Source organism: Nannospalax galili, unplaced genomic scaffold (assembly GCF_000622305.1).
Source record: "Nannospalax galili isolate Female #2095 unplaced genomic scaffold, S.galili_v1.0 scaffold299, whole genome shotgun sequence".
Lineage (NCBI taxonomy): Eukaryota > Metazoa > Chordata > Mammalia > Rodentia > Spalacidae > Nannospalax > Nannospalax galili.
The window spans coordinates 178,713-202,436 of record NW_008343973.1 but is presented as its reverse complement, the minus strand read 5'-3'; the positions used below and the strand labels follow the sequence as shown (position 1 = coordinate 202,436).

General features: G+C 41.8%; 1 protein-coding gene across 2 annotated transcripts in view; it reads right to left on the bottom strand.

The window, feature by feature from the left end:
• Nucleotides 1-10,895: 10,895 nt before the first annotated feature.
• Il18rap (interleukin 18 receptor accessory protein) overlaps nt 10,896-23,724 on the bottom strand; it is a 42,994-nt gene continuing 30,165 nt past the window's right edge. For both annotated transcript variants that reach the window (XM_029567019.1, XM_008840313.3), the window contains 5 exons: nt 21,851-21,974; nt 19,075-19,226; nt 16,080-16,217; nt 12,555-12,728; nt 10,896-11,838 (listed from right to left, as the gene is read on the bottom strand). In XM_029567019.1, the coding sequence (XP_029422879.1) occupies nt 11,369-11,838; nt 12,555-12,728; nt 16,080-16,217; nt 19,075-19,226; nt 21,851-21,974 (1,058 nt within the window). In that variant the 3' untranslated portion in view covers nt 10,896-11,368. The remainder of the gene's footprint in view (nt 11,839-12,554; nt 12,729-16,079; nt 16,218-19,074; nt 19,227-21,850; nt 21,975-23,724) is intronic.

Genomic DNA, 23,724 nt, shown 5'->3' with positions numbered 1-23,724 from the left:
CTGGAGAAATGCTGGAAAGATGACCTGCTGGAATAAGTTGTAAATATTTCCTGTACAGACCTGTCTATGAGGTGAGTGGAGGCTTCATCAGGATCGTCACTTATGTGAAGCTCACAGGGCAGGGCACATAGTCCAGAATAAACGGGACGGCACACGGAGAAAAAAGGCAGAAGAATACTGGGAAACTTGGACCTTCACTACCAGAGCAGACTGTTTCAACCAGAGCTTCCTTAACTTTGAAAGGCCTCGGATGTCTTGGGGAGAACAGGCAGAGATGTGAGGGAGGGAAAGGCTTTCCTCTTACCAATCTGGGTGGTTTAGACTCTGTAGCACAGCCAATTACCTTGGAACTCCAGCAGCTCACACAATTCATTTCTTGCTCATTACAGCCCAGTATGAGCTGGAATGCCCTTCTTTATCATGTGGCAATGCCATCTGGTGCATGTGCTCCTCAAGGTCACATTGTCAGGGAGGGAGTGTGTAAAAGTTATATCTCAGTATAGAAATAGCATTCCACTTCCACTCAGCCTCTAGAAAGGGCTATTCACATGGACAGCTAAAGTTTGGAACCTTGAGTGACTTGGGTAACTCCAAAAGACTCATGTATGTAAGACTTAGTCTCTGTCTTACACACCTAGAAAGTGGTGGAAAGTGAGGTGAGGCAAACTGACTTTCAGTCACTAACAGGGGGCTGCTCAGAAGGTAGTAGGACCCGAGCCCCTCCTATCCTTCTTTTTCACTTCCCAGCCATGAGTTATGCAGCTTTTCTCCACTTCTGTTCTTTTTAGGAAGTGGTGCCTCATGACAGGCCTAAAAGCAAGAAGAGCTGATTGTGGACAGGAACCTTCAAAACTATGAGTCAAAATAAACCTTTTCTCTTCACAAATTGATTTAGCTCAGAAGCTTGTTATAATGGTAGAAAGGTCACTTATACATGAAAACAACTAACGACAACGGTGGCTAGAACTGGTTGTTCTGCTCAGAAATAGCTTTGCTGAAAAGGTAACACTGTCTCTACCACATCTCTGCTCTTCACTCTAGTAAGATTGATGGTATGATTAATTATGCATAGATGATTCTTATGGGATCTGATTATGGGAAGGAAAGCAAGCTTTCTAGAGAATGTTGAGAGAGTGAATGATGGAAGAGGAACCGATTTCCCTAATGTACTAGTAATATCAGCCTAGTCAGTGATCAGATTTCAATGCAGAACCTTGCAGGAAACTCCTAGATATGGAGTGAACCTGGATAGAAAGCTAGGGCAGGCCAGTGGGTGATATGTAACTGCAAACTCTGATTAGAGACTTGCCTGTCTGTGGTTGGTTTCTAAGTGTGCATAGATACTTACTGGGGAGTGAGCTTAATCAGTTACTAAATGGAGACCTTCATTAGAAGGTCACAAATTTAAGGACTAAGAGTGGAAAGAGCCTTCTTTGTTGCCCCAGAGCTCTCACACAAAACCACAGGCATGACTTACTCAAGGTGGACAAACTGGTCCAGCAGGCTCCACTGTTCCTGATCCATATAACAGACCCTAAAAGTGTCCCAGAGGGCAACTCCTAGAGGTAGTGTTGGTCTGCTGCTGAAACTCATGCATGACCTTTCAGGCCTAGATGAAGGTTGGCAGACGTGAAGCCTTATCGTCCTCACAGGATCCCTGGGATTGCATGTAAAAGACTGAAAACAAAACTCCTAGTAGAATTTGAAATTTTCCCTGTGAGGTTAGATCAGTCTGGTGTCTGATCTGATCTTCAGCTTGATATCAATGATAGAGGGAAGTCAGGTGGTTTGGGAGAGCTACAAGAGGAGGGGTGGGGGATGGGTGCGGGGGGGCACCACACAAAGAGGGGGGACAGGACACTAGGCATATTACCGAAAATGGGGGAATCCTACCACCCACTACCAGAGTTGCCACATATTCTGGAGAAATCCAGGTCCCTTCTTACAGGTCTCATTAATAAAATAATTTAAGAACGGACTGGAAAGGAAACTCAAGGACAATTGTATTCGAGTTTAAAAGAAAACCCCTAGGGCAGGCAAGTTGGAAACCTTAACAGCACTTGAAGGAGAAAGACCAAATGGAGGAGAAAAAGCTAGGTGAGGCAGGCATGGAGGTCAGCCACATAACAGACAAGCACCACACGATGGGGAAGGAGCTTTGGAGAAGCGGAGGCGGCCCAAGTGTTAGAGAAAGCATGCTTAGAAGAAAAGAGATAGAAGGAAAGAAAAAGCTGTGCTTTTCTGAGTAGTTCAGAGAAGCAGGACACAAGACAGGAATCTTCAAGTCTGTGGCTCTGAAAGACACTGCACTAGGGGACTAGGATTCTGGGGAAAAAAAAACATATATTATCTCATTAAAGGGCTTAGTTACTCCTTTCTCTCTCTCTCTTTTTTTTTTTTAGCCTTTTTGAGACAGGGTCTCCCTGTAGTCCCAGCTGACCTGAACCCACCATGTAGACCAGGCTGGCCTTGAACTCACAGAGATCCGCCTGCCTCTGCCTCCTGAGTGCTGGGATTAAAGGCGTGCACCACCATCCCTGGCTTCTCCTTTATTTCTTTAGCACATCTTAAAGTGAACCTGCCTTCCTGAGGAGTGGTCCCTTGACCAAGTGATTGGCCAGCCCATCTGTATTAACTACTCATTTAAAAAAATACTTATTTACCAAATTTCTTTTATGTGTATGCCTGTATGTTTGTGTGTGCACCACATGCATGCCTGGTCCTGTGGAGGCCACAAGACAGTGCTAAATCCCCTAGAACTGGAGTTTCAGGCAGTTAAGTGACCATGTGTATGGGTGCTGGGAACTGAACCCTGGTCCTCTGCAAAAGCAGCAAATACTTTTAACCTCTGAGCCATCTCTCCAGCCCCTGGATGAACTCTTAAGAGAGGAGACACAATGATGTGTCTGTATCCAGAGGTAGAGTCTATTCTTTTGGCTAGGAGTCAAGTGTTTTCTCTCAATTGGTCTAATGTTTCTGTAACAGGAGCAGTGGTGGAAAGTGGGATCTACCCCATGGCTAGGGAATGCCACACAAGATGGGCAGGCTAAACCACACTGAAAGGACTGGCCCTAAAGAGCTTCACTGCAGGAGACAGAACAGACCGCAGAGTCAGAGGAAGCATCCATCCTTTTGCCTTGAGTAACCAGGGTAGTAGGAGTTACGATAGGATTGAATTTTTTATTTTATATATATATATATATATTGTATGATTCAGACTGGAAGCTGTGAGAGCCAGGGAAATAGAATGGTAGAATGGTAATTTTTATTTTTATATATATGAGTGTATTGCCTTCATGTATGTACGTGCACCCATTTTGTGCAATGCCCATGGAGGTCAGAAAAGGGTGTCAGATCCCCAGGAACTGGAGTTTGTTAGCCACTGTGAGTACTGGGAACTGAACCCAGGTCCTCTGCAAGAACAGCCAATGTTCTTAACCACTGAGCTATCTCTCCAGCCCTGGATTAAAATGTTTTAATTCGTGTAAAATTTTAGATTTGCAGATCAGGGAGCATCAGCAGAGGTGTATAGTCATAGCATCACCCGGACAATCAGGACACTTACTCTGCTTTTAGCTGAGTCCACATCTACCCTCTTCCACCTCTAGTCTATAGATTTGTTCTCTGACATACTTTTCTCTTTTAAAGAATTCCGCACATATGGAAAAATACAGCCTTTGGAAGTTAGCTTTTTTTCATTCAGGATATTGCCTTAAGATGCATTCAAGTGTTGCATGCCAAAGACAAATTATTTTATCTTGCTGAAAATATGTTTTTGTCTTCACGAACTACTTGCTTCATGTGCTAGTGGTGAATTTCCTGACTCTCAGCTCTGAATTCTTCATTCAATGTCTGCTCTGAAGAATGGATTGAACTTTTGAAGCCCTTCTCCCTTACAGTGACTGAATTAGTCAGGATTCCCTTGAGGAAGAGAACTGATAGAATGTGTACTCTAAAAGGAGAGTGTATAGATTGGCTTACACAACACAGTCTGGGTAACCCAGCAAGGGCTGCCTCACAATGGAGAGGCTGAGAACTACTGTCTGCTCGGTCCATGAGGCTGGATACCTCAGCAGTCCAGTCTGGCACTGAAGACCTGGAGGAGTTTTAGACAGCCACTTGTTTTCAGTCTGTACTGGAAGGTCAAAGAAACCAGGTTCTGGTATCAGTGGGGGACAGCAGTGGCGGCGGCAGCAAAGGGAAAATGAACTTGCAGGCAGGACAGATGAACTCACCGGTGAAACTGCCAACACTGGAAGATGTCATCCACATTTAGGGTGCCATCCACTTCAAGTACCTAATCAAGAAAACCCCTCACAGCTCTTCCCAGAGGCTTATCTCTTAGTTATTTCAGATCCAGCCTAGTTGAAAACCAAGATTAACCACCACAGCAACCATAGTCTGTATCCTCATAGAGGGGTTTTGAAGAGCATGGCCCAAGTGTCTTCCTGATTCCAGCTGATGCATTGACTATTCTAGCTCATTCTTGACTGTCCATCAGCAGGCATGCACATGTGTGAAGACCTCTGCCAGTGCTCTGTCTTGGCCTTCACAGTCCTGACTTGGGCCAGGCAACAAGCTGTATACATCCTCATGACATGGACCCTGTGCGCTCCAAATCTGCTCACAGCAACATTCTGTGGTCCCCATACAACCCCACTAGCTGCAGTGCACCTACACCCCAAGGCTGTGTTTCCTACAGACCTTCACCCAGACTCATGCCCTGACTCACACTGCATGTCTACCACCTGCCACACTGGCCGGTGCCCCATAGGTTTGTTTCCAGTGCTCCTAGAAACTGTAATTAGCACAGGCAAGCAGAACTTCTCAGTCAACTGAGCTAAGTCACACCATCCCTAGCAATGTCTGAAACCCAGGCTTGACTTTCATTCTCCCTCATCCCTGAGGTACTCCTTGGAGTTCTGTTTGTGATAACACTCTCTTATCACAGGTGAACGATTATTTATATTTCCCTTTTAAAATATCTGTGCTGTTTCTATCTCCTGTTTAGATGCAAGCTCTTACATCCTAGATGAATCAACGAGATGATTTCAGGTATTGGTGGCTATTAATGGAGTTTCCATAAAAACCTGTGCATTTTTTTTCTATGAACATAAGTTATTTCTCTGAGGCAATTATTAAGGACTAGGATTTCTGGGCCTAGTGGTTAATAGGCAAGGCTTGCTAAACTGTGTTACAGGGCGGCTGCACTGTGTTGCCTTTCCATCACAGCATATGAGAGTTCCAGCCACTCCACATCCTTACTTGTACTTGGCATTATCAGAGGCATTGTGTGGGTCTTCCCCCTGGATCCCTGTGAAACTGGCCATTTTTATGGTATGGAGTTTTCTGTCATGCTGGTTTTAATTTTCCACTCCCCTGATGGATTGCATTTTGTAGCTTTCAGCAGACCAAATATTGACATTTTCTGTCATTTTATGCCTAACCTCCCTCAATCAATCCCTCCTTCTTTCCTTCCTTCCTTCCTTCTTTCCTAACCTCCATCAATCAATCCTTCCTTCCTCCCTTCCTCCCTCCCTCCCTCCCTCCCTCCCTCCTTCCTTCCTAACTTCCCTCAATCAATCCTTCCTCCCTCCCTCCCTCCTTCCTTCCTAACCTCCCTCAATCAATCCTTCCCTCCTTCCTCCCTCCCTCCTTCCTTCCTTCCTTCCTTCCTAACCTCCCTCAATCAATCCTTCCTTCCTTCCTCCCTCCTTCCCTCCCTCCCTCCTTCCTTCCTTCCTAACCTCCCTCAATCAATCCTTCCTTCCTTCCTTCCTCCCTCTCTCCCTCCCTCCCTCCTTCCTTCCTTCCTAACCTCCCTCAATCAATCCTTCCTTCCTTCCTCCCTCCCTCCTTCCTTCCTTCCTTCCTTCCTTCCTTCCTTCCTTCCTTCCTTCCTAACCTCCCTCAATCAATCCTTCCTACTATGAATGGCAAGCCTTTTATAAATTTTCTGTTTTCAGGTGTTTGTCAGTAGGGATCAACTGACATCATATATTTGTCTTTTACATGTTTTACATGTTAGTCTTATGTCTTGAGAACTTGTTAAATTCACTTATTAGTTTGAGGGAATATGTGTAAGTGCATGTTGAGGGGACTGATTCCTGAATTTCCTACATAGAGCATCACAATTTATGAATAGGGACTTTTTTTTCTTTTCCAAACTGCATGTGTTTTATTTTACTTTCCCTATTGTACTGACAAATCCTTTCAGTTCGAGGCTGCATACCATCCTGAGAGGGAATTCCCTTGCCTTGTTCTTAGCATCATAGAGAAAGCATACTGATTTTCACTGTTAAGCAAGCGTTTTAGCTGCAGTGTTTGATTGACTGCTTTTGGTTTGTTTTGAGATCTCTTTGTCATTTGATGTAAAAGCTTCATTCTATGGCTAGCCTTTCAGAAGGTTCTATGATGAATGAATGGAGAACTTTGTCCAATGCAATTTGAGAATTGCTTGATATGATCATATAGGTTTTCCTTCTTAGACTGTTATTATGGAGATTACATTGAAAATTTTTTATGTTAAGCCAGCCTTGCACATACAGATTAAGTGCCATGGAGGTCTGCTCTGTTTATACCTAGACTTTTACTTTTGGCCTGTCTTTTATACCTATTTATTATAAAGGAATGCCTACAAGAGAAATCATGCTTCATTAAAAAACTGTTACATAAAACCGGGCATGGTGTGCATGCCTTTAATCCCAGCACTTGGGAGGCAGAGGCAGGCAGAGCTCTGTGAGTTCAAGGCCAGCCTCGCCTACATAGTGAGTTCCAGGACAGCTGGGGCTACAGAGAGACCCTGTCTCAAAAAGACAAAAAAAAAAAAAACTTGTTACATGATAATGTCTTTTAACTATGTGTTCACACATTTAATATCTAGTTAATATCTAGTATAATATACATGCATCTGTCTCAACTTTCATTGCCATATTTATGTTTATTTTCTCAGGTTTTGTTTGTCTTCTTTTTCCTTTTCTCTTTTTCTAGGTTATTTGGACATTCAGTGTTTATCTCTCTGTGCTTGAGTTTTTATCTAACAGAGTTTCTCCAGGTCCACCCATGTCACAACACAGTGCAGAAATTCCTTCTTTTTAAGAATTGAATAGTACTCTATCACATGTTATGTTTTAGCAAGACTTGGATATTTACATTTCTCCTAGTGGTTGTCCCACTAGGACAATTCAAGTGACGTGTACATTCCTTATTTCTAGATAGGCCTTCCTGACCTTGCTCGTTTATGTTGCAGTTAAATATTATATCTACCTACATTGAAAATTCTACCATAAAATACCATATTTTTCTTTTTAACATATGGGTATGCAGTATGTGTGTGCATGTGTGTATGCACATTCACATTAAGTAAGTACACTGTGTGTGGATGCACATGTATGTGTGTGCATGCCTGAAGTTGACAGAGAGTGTCTTTCCCTGTTATTATCCGCTTTTCTGTTTATTGAGGCAAGGTCTCCCACTCAACCTAGAGTTTGTGGATCCCAGTCAGTCTAGCTAGCCAACGGGTGCTGTGGATCCCTTGTCTCTGTCTCCAGAGTTCTAGAATGACTTGCCTAGCTTTTATTAGGGTTCTAGCGATCCAAACTCTGGTCCTCATCATTATGTAGCAAACACTTTATCCACTGAGTGATTTCCCCATTCCTCATAATTGTTTTTATCTTCAATATACTATTTCCAATGCTAATGCTATGTTCTGCATCTCTGAGTCTTTTTTCTGTTGTTTTAATAGGCAATTGACCTGGCTGGAGAAAGGCCAAAAACTTTAGCCACCCCATGGCTGCAGTGTTTGAGCTTTTTCACTGTTTGAGCTCGCCCCATCCGTACTCTTTTCCAGAGGTCCGTCTGGAAGTGAAGATGTGATCTATCTTGTAGCTCTGTTCTCGAAGCTTACAATATTCCATTTAGCATCAGATTCAGCTTGGTGATTAGCTTGGGAAGGATAAACAATTTTGTGGGTTCATTTTTCTGAGCTTCTGTTTATAACCCCATAGTATTTTCGGGTTGCACGGGTTACCTCACCTCCCGTTTGCTGTTCTCTGGCCAGGACTAGGGCTTTATTAACCCATCATTCATGCACATCTCAAAACTACTTCCACCCAAACAGACAAACTGTAAAGACACAGAGAAAAAAAATTGATAGTTTAATGCACTCTATCAGGACCACAACCCCTTATACCAAAGTGAGGAATTCTCCTTCCTTGGAGATACAGGCTCCCAAGTGTCTCTCGTGGCACTCTTGTTAAGGCCACTGCTTCAGCCACAGGATTGTCTAAAGTCTGGGCAGTAAATGACCCAGGGTAGGGAGGAGAAAATCAGGAGAAAGAAAATCCAGGAAACCCTTTCCTAGTCTTTAAGCCAGACTTGGGCGGCTTGTCCTACAACTTTTTTCCATGATTACTCATATCCACTTACAAGATTATAAAAAGTCTAAGTCAAGGGATATAAAAGATAATTAGTAAACTTTACACTTTGAATTCTTGTCTTCTCTAACCTGCTTGTTTCTATTTGCTTTTCAAGGTCCTTCAATTTATTTTTCTTTTTAAAATTTAATTATGTTTATTATTATTGTGTGTGTGAGAGGTGTGTGTGTGTGGGGGGGGGCATACATGTGGAAGGCAGAGGACAACTTTGGGGAGTTGGTTCTTTCAATCTTTACATGGGTTCTGGGAATCAACACACTATTAAGCTTAGGTGTGAAGTGCTTTTACCCACTGAACCATCTTGTCAGCCCTCAAATCGATTGTTCTATGTGTGTTTCCAGGTTTTATAGCTACAATGATGAAGGGTGGTATGTGTTTACTTTACCTTACTCGAAATGACAACCGGACAATAACACGGATGTTTATGTTACATCAGAATCCAAGAGATCAGGAAGGCTCTGAGGACTTTCTGAGAAGCCACGCAAAGATGATAAGGAGTGATCTGCAGTACATGCTGAAGGTGCTGTGGCTGCATTCAAACTGGGATGCTTCTTTACAGTGAGATACAGCATTGTTACAATTGTAGTTGGAAAACAGGTACACAATAGGAGCCAGAATCCATGGTCATCTTACCTAGAAGGAGCAGTGAGGAAATAATACTCTTTTTCTGATTGTATTCCATTGAGCCCAGTTGTTCCATTAAGGTCTACTATACATAGAAATTTTTTTGTTGTTGTTATTGTCTTTGTTTTGGTTGATTTTCATGTAGCAAATACAATTTTTTTCCTAAATGAAAATTTGTATCTTCATTGTACCCACTTACAGGAAAGAGGGTATATATGTTTTTATATATGTTTTTATATATGTTTTCTTTCTGTAAAGGTAGAATTCTTGGGAGTTCAATTATCCTGAACCAAGATAAGCCTGGTTGCACTGGCTAAAAGAAGTTTCTAAGTCTAAGATCTCTGAGAGAACTGGCAGGAAGCAGGACTCCTGGCTGTTGTCAAGGCACAATGGCCCAATGGCAGTGTGGGTTCCTCCCCACTGTGATCCCACAATGATTCTTACCACAAGAAACTTCCTGCAGGCATAATTTATACCCTTTAGCTCTGCTTTAACTGTATCACTGAAGTTTCCAACAAGGATGTCCCTTAGTGCCAAAGCCGCAGTGGTTTTTATGATGTGGGTTCCTCTGCAAAGAAAGATCAGAAGAGCAGTTCACACCGGCATCAAGTGACCAGATGACAATGACCTGCCCACTTGGATCTCACTTAGTCCAGTGGATGTGACACATGACATGTGAATCAGTCTATGCAGTGCTTTCATTTATTCCATGAATGATGAGTTATCCCATTCCATCAGGAAAGACAGTGCATGAAGGTTCTATGCACCCACATAATAATAAAATACTATTTTACTTCCAGGTTGAACTGCTTGTAAAGAAACCAACTTAGTAGAATCAAATTAGCCTTGTCAATCAGGACAACAACCCACCCCTTCAGCTTATCATCCCCAAACCAAGACCACTAACTAGGTCAGGGTGCACAGAATGTCTCAGCCTCAACAGGCAACTGGCTTGGAGCCGAGCCCCATTTCTGTTACAGGCTTGTTGGTTTCTATCCAGTGTACGCAATTATGCCCCAGACTCTCAGCATGGCTATTACTGCCTTTCCAGTTTGTAGGACACGGCTAGTCTTTTCCTTGTCTCCTACTTGGCCTAATGATTTGGGCCTAATTGGTCTTCTTCCAGACCCTCAGGGTAAGACAATATACATTAACCTCAGCATAAAGGTCTCTGGCCAAGAGTCAAAGAGAGAAATTAGTTCTACTCTCTTTTTTTAAGTCTATATCCTGCACAGACTCAAAGGAGGGAGTTGGGAGTTGCTTCCTCTATGTTCAGGCCCTCAGTTAGGACAGCTTGACTTCAACTTTTGATTTTATGATACTGCATTCAGTAGAAAAACACTGTGAATTTTGAACTTGGATCTTTTCTGGAGCTAGTCATTTGTGATATGACTCTTTCTTACATTGCTGGGCAGGGCAGCAAGCACAGCTCCCAATCAGCCCCACAGTCATGAGCAGAACAGCCAACATTCATTCTACAGTGTATTGTGTTGCTAAGATGGAACATGTGGTAGGGTACTAAATGCATTACTGACTTGTGATATCTTCTGCTAACAATAGATTCCATGGCACATTATCTTGTTGCAAGTCTAGAAACGTGCAGTTCAAAGGGGTCATTTCTCACTGTTATTTTCAGCTTTTATTCTTACTTTCTGTCCTTTAGATTGGATGAATGGGGGTTAGAGAGAAGGCTTAGTGGTTAACAGCACTGGCTGTTCTTGCAGAGGACCTGGGATCAGTTTCCAGGACTTACATGGTGGCTTAGGACTATCTGTAACTCCAGTTCCAGGGGGTCCAATGCCCTCTTCTGGCTTCCATAGGCATTGTATTCATGGGTACACTTTCATACATACAGGCAAAATACTCATACACATTAAAAAATTAAATTAATTAATTAATTATAAAAACTATAGAGTTGCTGAATGGACAAGGAGTAATAATTGTCTTCTTTACCCACACGCTTTACACAGAGTTAAAACACTCATATATACTCATTTGAAAGCATATGCATGGATTCATATTTACAGTGTACAATGGACAGGCAGGTATGGTAGACACAGTCCAAAACCACGAAGCAGAAGTAACCGTCTCTGCTCATTCTGCTAGCATATCTGGAAGCACTCAGGGTCTTGGGTGCTAAATGCGTGCACACAGAGGTCTGGACAATCACTCTCCCTCTGTCCAGTCCAGAACACCAGAATTTAAACCACAGCCTCAGTCTTGTTCCAGTGCCTGTCAAGTGTGCTCAGTGCTAAGAAAAGGAAGACTTGGTTTTCTATCAGCCTGATCCAGGCAGCGAGCTCTGCCCATCAGCACCATTCTCTTGGGGGCTGGAGAGGAAGGGGCTCCTCCTGGTTCTCTTGCCATTCCCTGAGCTGGGAGCTCCTCCCAGTGGTTTCAGGTTCACTTGGTCCTTTCCAGTGGAAACAATTCCTTGGGAAAATTCTAAGCTGATTCCACATGAATCTACTAGAGTTTTTTATGGGCATATGGTAACACATTTGGGTCCAGAACCTGGAACTGGGACGAACTGATTTTAAGCCTTTCCAAGTGACTGTAGGAAGAACCCTGAGAGCTTTCCTGACAAGAAGAGGTAGAGATTCTGGCTCCTGGAAATCACAGAATTTAATTAAAATTAGCTTCAGTGTTTGATCAGCCAAAGCGAGGTTCACTGCCGCTTGTAGTTCAAAGACATGGGGTCCATTGACATAGTTGGGACTCAGGATAAATACTCCTCTTCTGCTGGTCTTAATGATGTTCACAATGTCATCTGCATACACTGCAAACAAATAATTTAATGATTTTTCATTTGAAGTCATTGAAGTTTGAGTCTCAGCCACCTTGAACCTCCCCGAGATGCTCAGGGTATTCCTTCTCATGAACAAATGAGGCCAAAAGAAAAGGGGACAGGTTCCCTCTGCCACGTTTGCTGTCAGCACTCTGGACTGGTGAATACACCCTAGCACCTAGAACCTGTCAAAGGCTGCTTCCCTGAATCACCATTTCCTAGGGAGCAAAGCCTCCTGGAACATGGCCAAGGGACATGATAGATCCCAGGCTACTGTTAGAGAGCTCTAAGGCGGAAGAGGTCAACCAGTCAGTTCAGGCCCTGACACCTGACAGTTAAGGGTGACTGACAGTTAAGAGGCCTGCTGCCCCTTACTGAGAGTTTGAAGAGCAGATTTCTAGAAGTCAGAAAGGCTGCCTGTTTGAGATGACAGAGATTACTTCCTGTGAAGGATCCAGGAAAAGCACCCATAACCTGGTTGACTTCAGCAGGGCTCTCTAGTATTTACTTCTCTTCAGAAAATACATTTTTAAAATGACAGAGTATGTCTGTGGAACACACTTTTTTTTCTGTGTTTTTCCCAAGATGATCTAAGCTCATACAACCCCCAGATGATATAAATCCCAACAGAATGTATGATAGGAAAGCAGAGTTGCAGTGGGGCGTTCTGTGTGCTCTACACTCGTTTCTTGACAGACAAGACCTACCTCCTCCTGGGGGCACATCTCTTTCAAGCAAACACAAGCTGTAACCATATTTGTTTTCCAGAACTTCAGGAAACAGTTTCAAGGCCAAGTGTTCCTCACTCGGAGAAGAGACAGCCTCACTTTCAAAAGAGCTGCATTTCGCATAGGATACAAAAGCATCAAATTCCTTTTTATCTGAGGAAAAGGAGCAATAAACAATCTATTATTTTTTATTATCATGGTATATACAGATGCTTGAAGCATGTGTTAAATGGATAAAAATTAGATCTGGGATCTTTACAAAATGGATTAAAAAATAAAAACAGCAGCAGCATCCATTTTAAAATCACACCACTGAACAATTGTGATTGTCCATCCAAAATCAAATGACAATTTATGAAGCACTCTTGTATTTTCACTGGGGTCAGATCAAAGAGCTGGAGCCTCCTATGATAAGCCGATTCACTTGGGATGGCCTCTGAGCTTCTTTGCTTCTGCAGTGTTTCTGGCTCATTAGTTAAACATCAAAGAGGAGTCTGCTCCATCAAAGCATGATGATAACCAGGGAACAAGGTCCTGCTAAGACACAGTACCTTGCATCCATGGGAGAGCTGAGGACATACAGCTATGTATCAGCAAATGACATTTCAGCCAATGGTGGACTGCATATGCAGTGGTAATCCCATAAGATTATAACGGATAGATATTTCCCATCACTTAGTGATGTGTAGGCTTCACAGCATCATAGCATCACACATCCCTCCTATGTGTGTTGACCCTGGTGCTGCTAGATACATGAAACTATAGCATGTTGACCATGTACAGACATAACACTTGACAGCACACAAACATGTGACTGCCCTATGTTGTTGCTGCACTATACTTATCTTGTTGTAGAATGCACCCCCACTTATAAAAACAGTTTACTGTAAAACACCAGCAGCAGCTTCATATAAGTGGTGTCTATTCTCTTGATTGGATCATTTTTCTCTTGTGCTTGATTTAATGTTAATTGGCTTGCTTATCATAGACCTAGGAATATTAGGCTGACACATATGCATATGTAGATACCTATCATATATATTACATAGATGTATAGTATTCACACACACACACACATATGCTGAAGCACCTACAACCTAGTATGTGGTAAGTTATCCCAACTAGATTTACATAAGTAATCTGTTTCTATGAAGAAAAGTTGCCTAAAGGTGTAGGAGGGACCTGTGGGTATCACCGGACCTGGAGACTTCTGTGCAGGCATGCCAGTCTAACACAACCTACTTCCTCAAATTGCTAACCTGATATCTGCCCCCTGGACTAGAGACAGATAACAAGACGGCCACGCCAATAGACAATATACAGCTCAACCCTCAGGGCCAATGGGGGAGGTTTGGGGGGTATATAGGAAAGCCCTTTGTACGCAATAAACGAGCTTGCTGGCAGCCCACTACTGAGCAGCATCTCCCGGAGTCTGTGTCGTTGATTCCGCGCCTACTCATCCCCTGCCCCCCAAGACTGGAATTGGGCCACTGTAGAGCACAGTAACATAGAGGCACATTTATCAGAATGTACTTTTGTCATTGATACATGACTATACTAATGTCTGAACACCCACATGTAAAATTAGGTTAACAATGGCTCCTTAGCAGGCTGTTAATGGTTCCATGAAGTAACATATATGATGTACTGGTGTCTCTGGCTCATATTCAGTTCTCTCCCTTACATTTGAGAAACTGCATTTACAGAACTAGCTTTAGGCATTTTTAAAGGTCTCATATGCTTCTGTTGACTATATTATCATGAACGTTGGCCATAGACACTCTAAAGAAGTACAAGTGGCCTGGAAGAAATGAAGACATTCTAAAGGTACATATCTCTCTCTCTCTCTCTCTCTCTCTCTCTCTCTCTCTCTCAGAATATTGAAACAATGGACTCCAAAGAAATGGGAATTGGCCCAGGAAAGTCATCCAAGGGAAAGGCCCCAGCCAGTAGCAGAACGTGTCTCCCCAAAATAGATTTCACACGGTTGTAACAACTTGTCAGAACACTTTACAGGATAAGACTGAAGCCCAGATGAAGAAGGGTCAGTGGTGGCAGCATCACATCTTGGCAGGGACTGCATATCCTTGACCCTGTATTTAAAACTTTCAACTCATTTCAGGACTCAAAGACAGACTTAGGGGGTTCATTAGCTCTATTTGTCCATCTCCCAATGTGACTATATTGAAAAAAACCTCCTTTCTCTGCTCCCCACTATTAATTTGGATTTTTGAATTGGCTTATTGAGGATGGGTGGACAAACCTTGCTTAGGGCACTCGTGACCCCCTAAGTTCAATAACAAAGCTACCTAGACAAGGTAGGAGGTCCCACAAGTGAACTCACAGGCTTTGGAATGGAATACCCCTGGTTCCTATTGCAGCCCTTCCCATAACCCTTGTCAACAGCGTTGTTTCAGAACAAGTAGTGGTGCAGGCTGTTTGGCAGTGTGAGTGCCTGCTCAGCTGCTCAGCATGAACCTAAGAAGAGGCCCAGGGATGAAATGCCAGTAGAAAGAGCAGTCCACACATCAAGACAGTAGGATGCAGAGCAGAGACCCGAGACCCTGGGAGCTTGTCTGTGAGGGACTTTACGCCCATATGTGAGGGAGCCTTGAGGGTAGGGTTGGCAGGTATGTGCAGCTCGGTTTAAATGTGAAACACACCAAGTCACCTTTATTCCCTCCATATTCTTATGGACCCCAGAATTTTTTCTATTGTGGAAACTAAACTTCTTTACTAATGAAATTAAAGAATGAAATATAGAATAATAGGTGACCTCCTCAGGGCCTCCCAACGATCTATTTCTTTCTAGATTAATTTCAAATATTCACCTAAAGGATTTTATTTTGCTGACAAACATCAGTTTGGCCAGCAGAGGGCAGTATATCACTGTGCGTGAAAACCAAAATCTGACTAGAGCTGTTCACACAGTTAACAAAGTCAACAGAGACAGGACAAAGGGACAAATGTTTCTCTATCAACTGACTCTTTATAAACTCTAGAACCTAAAGGTAAATAACATTTCAGTGAAATAGGTTTGAAGTTACCATGGGAAAAAACTGATTTGCTCCATTAAAAAAAGAAAAAGCTAGTTAAAGTTTGTTTTCCTCAAAATGCAGCTTAAGGATTTCTAAAATGTACTATCAACAGTGAGACTAAGAAAGCTGAATTTTAGGCATTTCTTCTCTTGTGCTCTTAGTTTGGTCAAGGGTGTTTGTTATTCGTTTTCTGGTGCAGGGGTTGAACTCAGAGCTTGGTACATTTCTTTCCTTTTCCGTAGTGGTGTGAATTCTTCCTATGGACATAGCTAGAAGAAGTTCTCAAAACCTGAGAGGTTTTGAGGTAAGACGCTGCCCTTCAGGCACCATCCACTTCTTAGTTCCTCTCGTGTTCTGCCCCGCAGAAGCATATAGACTCTTTCCTAAGAAAATTTCAAGGAAACAAAGCAACAGGAAGCACTTTATTCTCTTGTCTTGTCTTATGATGGCATCAGAGTGATCTTACCCCCGAGAGTCTCATCCTTGCTCCAGTAGGTTCTGCAGAGCAGCACCATTTCAATCCAGTAGGTGTAGAGGAAGGCACCCGCCACCAGCAGGCTCACCAGCACCATGATGGTGCCAAGCAGGATGTACAGGAACAGCACTGGGGAAACATGGAGCCAGCCGTGAGCAAGCACACACGGGCCATCACTGAGAGCCTGCCCAGTGCCTTTCTCTATCCTCTTAGCTCATCGAAATCACTGCTATTGCCTGCATTTGTCTTGAATCTGGGGGCACCCTAAGTCTGTATGGAACTATTCACAATTAATGCCAGAGAACCCAGAGGTACGGGAAGTTTCTGATGGGGCCATCTACAATTCTTATCTATTTCACTTATATTTTCACCTGTAAACATTTGTACAGCCTATTTGCACCTCTCCTCCAACCTGTTACAAATTACATTCACATATTCTCATCCTCACCAAAGTCTAACTATCCTGAAATTAGAATTGCACCAGCTTTACTTTGTCCCCTCCATGATTCATTACACAAAGGATGTACAGAGAAAAGCCAGTGTTTCAGCACATCCCCACAGGCCAAGAATGAACTTTTTAATACTTATGCCTCAAAGATATTCTAACATACTTGCCTGTGCTATAATCATCTATTAACTAAATAAGTGAAAAAATGATACCAAGTTCATCTCTGGGTATCTCATTAAATTAAAAATCTATTGCATACTAGACATTTCTAACTTTATGTCTTCAAAAGGCTACAATTTGTGATATCTTATCATTATCAACACTCAAGAAGATGACTTCTGCCTTCCTCCATTCATCATCGATCAGAACATGACTACAACATGTTCTTAAAAACAGGAAAAGGCAAACAGCAAAGAAAGCTAGGTCTGAGCACTGTGCCTGCCACACCGAGGCAGAAGGATTCCTACAGGTGCCAGTGGAATGAATGAGTGAGTGAGTGAATGAGTGAAAGGGGTAAACAAGTGAGTGGCTGAATAAGTGAACTGAGTCGCTAAACAAGGGAATGCATAACAATATCATTTGGGAAGACCTGCTTTAGATAAGCTTACCAGAACTTGGTCAAGACATTAAATGAATCAACATAGCAAAGTGTCAAACAGTGTCTGCCCTCTGGAAAATGTTCCCTGCAAACACTGTCATTCAACATTGTCGTTCTTCCTTGGGAAAAATCTGAGAATATTTGGTTTGTTACCTAAGCCTTATGTACATAGCACATGATAATTGAAAGTATCAGACTGGTGGAACTAAACTTATTGGATGTTTAACAGCCATACTTTAAGGCCTATGCTAATGTGGTCAGAGGGACTTAAGGGACAGTTTTTGCCCCTTGCCCTCCTAGGTCGACCAAGTTTCAGGGAACTATGGAACATCCCTCAAAATGTCCTGTAAATGTGGTGAGTCACCTATCCTCTTGTTCTTGGAGGACATGGAGACCCCACAAGATGGACTTGAACCAGTGTCCAGTCTACAAAGAGAAGGGTCAACTTAGGGAAATATCTCATTCATGCTTCCAAGTGAAGCCAGACGAGGTCAAAGAGGACCTTTGACTTATCTTTACATAGATGGAACTGGTAAAAGAAAGGAGCCAGGAGCTCCTCCCAAGCCCATGTGACCCCTGAGGAACAGATCCTCAAACAACTTCGAATGTAAAGATAAATTGATTTATTTGGGCCAACTGTATGGTCTTAAACACCCAAAAGGAAAGTATAAACCAAAGAGTAAAATCATCAGTATACTTCTTTAAGAGTTCAAGGGATTACACTTCCCAGCCACTAGGTTTAAGTCTATGTAAAAAGTTATTTAGACAATTATTTCTCATTGATGATTTTGTTCCTAACCAGAAAGTGCTGCTCAGATGTAAGACTTCAAATCTTGGTCTCCAATACTGTAGTGCCCACCTGTAGCTAAGGGGGATAACCAGCTATTGTTCTAAAATGATATATAAATTTGTTTTCTCCCCATCCAGAAGCCTTTGAGAGGGAACTGACACTGATTCTAACTACTCCAACAGCTATCAAAATACCTGAAAACAAATTCTGAATCCATCACTCTTGAATACAACCTTGGAAGGCAAAAGAAAAATGAGGAAGAACCCAATAGAGGGATGCTTCTGGAAGACCTTGTCAAGAAATTCCAATGGACTCTCGTATGAACATTTGAAAATTGCCCTGCTCTGACTTTTTTCTAGTTCTCTGTCTAGAACTTGTAATGCTAATTACTCTTGCCTTTACTTCTCCTCACATCTCCTATTCATGATTCAAGGACTTTCTTTTCCCCCTAGAGATAAGAGTTATGCAATCTGGGAGTCTTTTAGACCCACTGAAGGGGTACTCCAGTTGCCTCACCCTGCATCCCCATTCAGCATGGAAGAAGCCAGAGAGGTCTGCGTCCCTATTCCCTATTGGCAATTTGGGTAACCTCTTCAGAGGATGGCATGATAAGAATAGGAGGTAGGAATTGGCTATGCAGTTAGGGTAAAAAGACCCCAAAGAAAAGTAGCCAGTTTCTTGGCTAAAAGGCAAAATATCCTTGGGACTATTAGCAACATACTCTGTTCCAAAGGCCAAAAATGTCAAAGGTTATTTGGGAGCTTGTATCTAATCCATAAAAGATTTTAGGTTTACCTCTTCAAAGGGGGGAATAAGAATAAATAAATGAAAGAAGAAAAAAAGAAAAAGAAAAAAGTGATGAGGAGATATGGGAGGTGTTAGAAGGGAGGGAGTGGGGATGGATTTGATCAAAACACCTTATATGCATGTTTGAAATTCTCAATAAAGTTTTTGTAAAAGTTAAAAAAAAAAAAAGAAATGGAACAACCTAAATGTTCTTCAACTGATGAGTGGATAATGGAAATGTGGTACATTTACACAACAGAGTTCTACTAGGTCACTAAAAATCAAAACCGAAATCATGAAAAAAAAGGTCTCCCCTCTCAAGAAAGAGCAGCTTTCAGTACTTTGGAGCAACCTTTTGGCTTACCTCTCTTCTTCTCCTTCAGCTTGATGATCTGAGTTGTATTCCCGATGGAGTTCTGGGCAAAGCAAACAAACTTTTTGCCAAGATCCCTTTCAGTGACTTCTTCCAAGAACATAGTGTATTCAATGACTTTGTCCTTTAAAGTAGATTTAATACTGGGAAAGAAGGGAAAAATTTCACACCCAGTCAGTAAAGCCAACTGGTATTCATCCAGCAGAGCCTGGAATGCTGACAAAGAGCTAATAAGAGTTGACACTATAAGAAGATAGAAGATTATGAAGCTGGGCGTGGTGGTGCAAGTCTTTAATCCCAGCACTCAGGAGGCAGAGGTAGGCCGATCTCTGTGAGTTCAACGCCAGCCTGGTTTACATAGTGAGTTTCAAGCCACCTTGGGGTTACAGGGAGACCCTGTCCCAAAAAGACGAAATAAAGAAGAAGATAGGAAGAACAGAAACACACTGAGAAGGATCATTCTTGATTAAGTTAGGGGCTCTGATAAGCATTTACAATGAGGTATAATTTGTTTATGATCCTCATCTGATCTTCCTTATTCTAAGAATTCCCTGGGGAATAGATATACCAATATTTTAAGAATAATGTTAAAAATTCAGGCTAGGGGACTATTTTAGTCAGTAAAGTGTTTTCTAGGCAGGCAAAGGGACCTAAGTTCAATCCTCAGAACCCACATAAAAAGCCAAATGCAGTATAATGTGTTTATAATCCCAGAATTGGGAAAGCAGATCAAGTGCATCCCTGGGGCTCACTGGCCAGCCAGCCTAGTAGTTAGGGATTTCCAGGCCAATGAAAGAGCCTGTCCCAAAACAAAATGGACAGCTTCAACTGGAGGACAACAAACTTGGGTCTACTGTTATCAGACAATCTTGCCCTTTCATCCTTAGTCCTAAAACATATCATACATACTATGTCAAGCATTCTTCTTGACCTTCATTGTTATCAGTGAAGATGTTTTGATTTTTTTCAGCACTTGGGTTTTTTAAGTCTCAAGCATATCCACATTTATTTAGTATCTTTGGAAGAAACAGAAAATTGATATTCTAAGGAATCAAGGTCAGGTACCCAGGTCACAAGATCACATGGTCCAGTGAATTTGTTTGCAATAGTATTTTGGTTATAAGTTTAATTTCAAGCCAGTAGTCTAGAATTTTTCCAGTTTATTAAAGTTATTCCTACAGTTAGAGGAATTCACCTAAATGAGGGTCACCTTGCAACTTCTTGGAACACAGATATGTGATTAGACAGAGGGTACCCTCTGCCACAGTCAGGCTCTGTGGATGTTCCAGCCTCATCACTTTAAGATGAGATCCAATAACCTCTCTGACATTAAAACTTCATACTAAATTTTATTTTTCTTAGTAAAACTTGTCCTTTACCTTTTATATCAATATATATGTATGGATAGAGAGATGAGAGATACGAATATAGTTTTCAAAATGATATTGCATTTGTTCAGTAAAATGTTTTAAAAACTGGAAGAAGAAACTTCATGTAGATTCTTACTTCAGGTCAAATATTAGAAAAATTGGAGGATATGTCCCCTATTGACATGTCTGACTAGCCATGATGGGACTGCAGTCCTAGGACTAGAGACCTGCTTTTCTAGGCATTGGATGGCTCCTTTCAACAGGCTGAACTCTCTCTCCAATAAATTCTGGGTTTTCTGCTAGCCACAGACAGCAATGACTTCTGACTTATCACACCATGTTACAATTGCCAAGCATTCCAAGAGAGACAGCTCCTCCCAAGCTCTTTCCCCAGGGTGGGTTGTTGTATTAAGTTTCTTATGTTGGAATCTGCATGATAGTTCTGTCTCCTCCAACATTTCCAGGCTGTAAATAATTCTCTAAAAACTGGATTCCTCCACTCACAATGCCCTGGAAGGAGAGCAATGGTGAAGATGGGGTGGGGCAGGGACCATCCTCTCAACACTGACTGGATCTGCAATTTCTAGTCAAGCAGTCTGAATGAGTATGTCTGTCTGCTGGAGAGCTTAGGTTTTAAGGCAGTTACAGCAAACTGCTGCTATAAAATGAGATTTTAACCCCTCTATGGGCTGAGAGCATGGCCTGGTGATAGAGTATTTGCTTTGCATATTAGAAGGCTTCAGCATCAAGAAAAAATAAATTAAGGAGCTTGGATTGTGACTTAGTTGATAAAATGCTTGCTTAGCATGCACAATGCCCTGGGTTCTCTCCCTAGGATCATAAACAGGGTTCACGGTGGTACAGGTCTGTAATCCCAGCATGTTGGAAGTTCAAGGTCATCCTTGACTATACAGGTAGTTTGATGCCAGTTTGGAATATATAAGACCCTCTTTCAAATCAAATCAAATATTTTAAAAACACTTTAACACCGTCTAATATGTTTTTGTCACTGTGCAAACATCAGAATGTACTTAACACAGGACAAGAGGGTTCTGACATCAATAAGTGATGCAATCTTAGGGACCACTACTGAATATGGATCCTCATTGACCGAAACACTTTACTTGTCCAGTCCATTCTATGACCCTATCAGAAATGTAGTGCTTCAAGGCTTTATATTAATATAATAGATGACAAATAATAGACAGATGGTAAATAGATGATAGATGAGAGCGATGACATACCATTAACATTTCCACATTTTTATTTTCACCACTAGTCAGTGCTAGTGGCTACTCCACTAAATACCATTAACTAACTATATGTTCGCAATTTCTAAAGACTTGAAAGCACCTAGTTTGGGTTGCAAAGACTAAAGCTCACTAACTTTTTCTTACCTTTTCTCTTGAAACCCTTGGATTTCCCACTCCTGGGCAGACTCTCTGATGTACCACCTTATCACAGGCTTAAGGGCTCTTTGGAAGCCAAATTGCACTTTGCAGGGAAGAGTTAAAGGCTTTCCTGTCAAAATGCAGAGGACAGAGGAAACAGGAAGGAAGCATGTCAGAACACTGCTGTGACTGGAATAGGATTCTACCAGAGGATGTAACCAGGTGTCAGGGTGATGGGTACCAGAAATAGCCAAACATCAACACATCCCACTCAGAAACATAAAGCCCATTCTGTTTGTTCCTCCTGGCTAACTCGTGTATCTCAAATGTGTAGCTATGTTCTTAACACGAAGAGTTTCACAATTATATCACTAAGGTTCCTCTGTGTGGGAAACATTGGATTTCTGTGACCAGGCCTGTCTCAAAATCATTGTTGACATATAAGATACACTAAAAGATCATTTTAATAACAAATATCTACCTACTGAGTGAACATAGTGTGATTACTGTGAACGTGAACCAAAGTTCCAGGAAGGAACTGCAACTTACACTAAACCTACTGAAAGCCTGATTAACTGATTAGAACTTCAGTGATGGTGGAGAAGCTGGAGTGTTGCAGGTCTAGAGCCTAATTTATCTCAGGCCATCTTTAGCTTTACCTATCCACCTCTGTGTCTGACCTAGCATCCTTAAGACTGACAGGTAAAACCTTCTGGAATGTATGAACAGACCACTAGCTTCTACCAACCAAAGGCTAAAAACGTCATTAGATAGCATAAGGCCTATAGCCGAGGTTTCCCTCTTTGCTATATAGCCTGTTCCCTGATGCTTCCACCAATGTATTTGAAAAGTGTCTTAATTTATGACTTTATTTATTCAGTTATTATAAAACTTCATGAAATTGTTACCATGATTGAGCATGTATTTGCGGTAATCTGAATCTGTGTTCACAGGCCATGGTCACTCATTTGGCTCTAGAATAAACTATCTCTGATCCATTTGAGGTGAGGTTGTGCTTTTCCACCGACACCACCATAGCATGTAGTAGAGAGAAGAAATTATTAAGATTCTCAGCTGCTCTTCTGGGCATGATGGGTGGGCACGCCTGTTATTGGGCTATGCCCACTGTCTTCTCCACCTCCACGAGGAATGTCCTCAGAATTTAACCCAGAAATGGGTAAGGAAGCCATTTGAAAGCGTATCTTTGACCTTGATGTTTTACCACTAGTTATTCTTTAAAAATCCACTGATACCATATACAACCTGACAGTACTTTGAATTCATTGTTTTCCTTCTTTCCATTCTTGTATTCTCCACACTGCCACAACTGATTCTGAACTGGGAAGGTGCCACTACTGCCCCCTACTGACCTTATACCATAATAATGATTCTTTTCTTTTTTTTTTCTTTTTTTTACATTTCTTTGTAACAACTAAATCTTTCATTAGCATTTAAACTGGTAAATATTTTATAGAAACACACCACCATTTGCTCTCAAATATAGCAATTATTACTCATCTGTGCATAAAGATATAAATGTAATTGAACTAGACAAAATAAATGGCAACCAGAATATCATTTTCTCCTTCACCTGAAAGAAGACAGTATTTTGGAATACATTTGAGCAGGAATTGCAGTAGTCTGTTATAATTTTCTTTTTTCTTTTTTTAAAAAATATTTATTGTTTTTATTTTATGTGTATGCTTGTAATTGCCTGTATGTAGGTAAGTGCACCCATGTTGTGCAATGTCTGCAGAGGACAGAAGAGACTGTTGGATCCCCTGGAACTGGAATTACGGACAGTTGTTAGCTGCCAGGTGGGTGCTGGGATTCGAACCGGGTCTTCTGCAAGAACAGTGTTCTTATCCGCTGAGCCATCT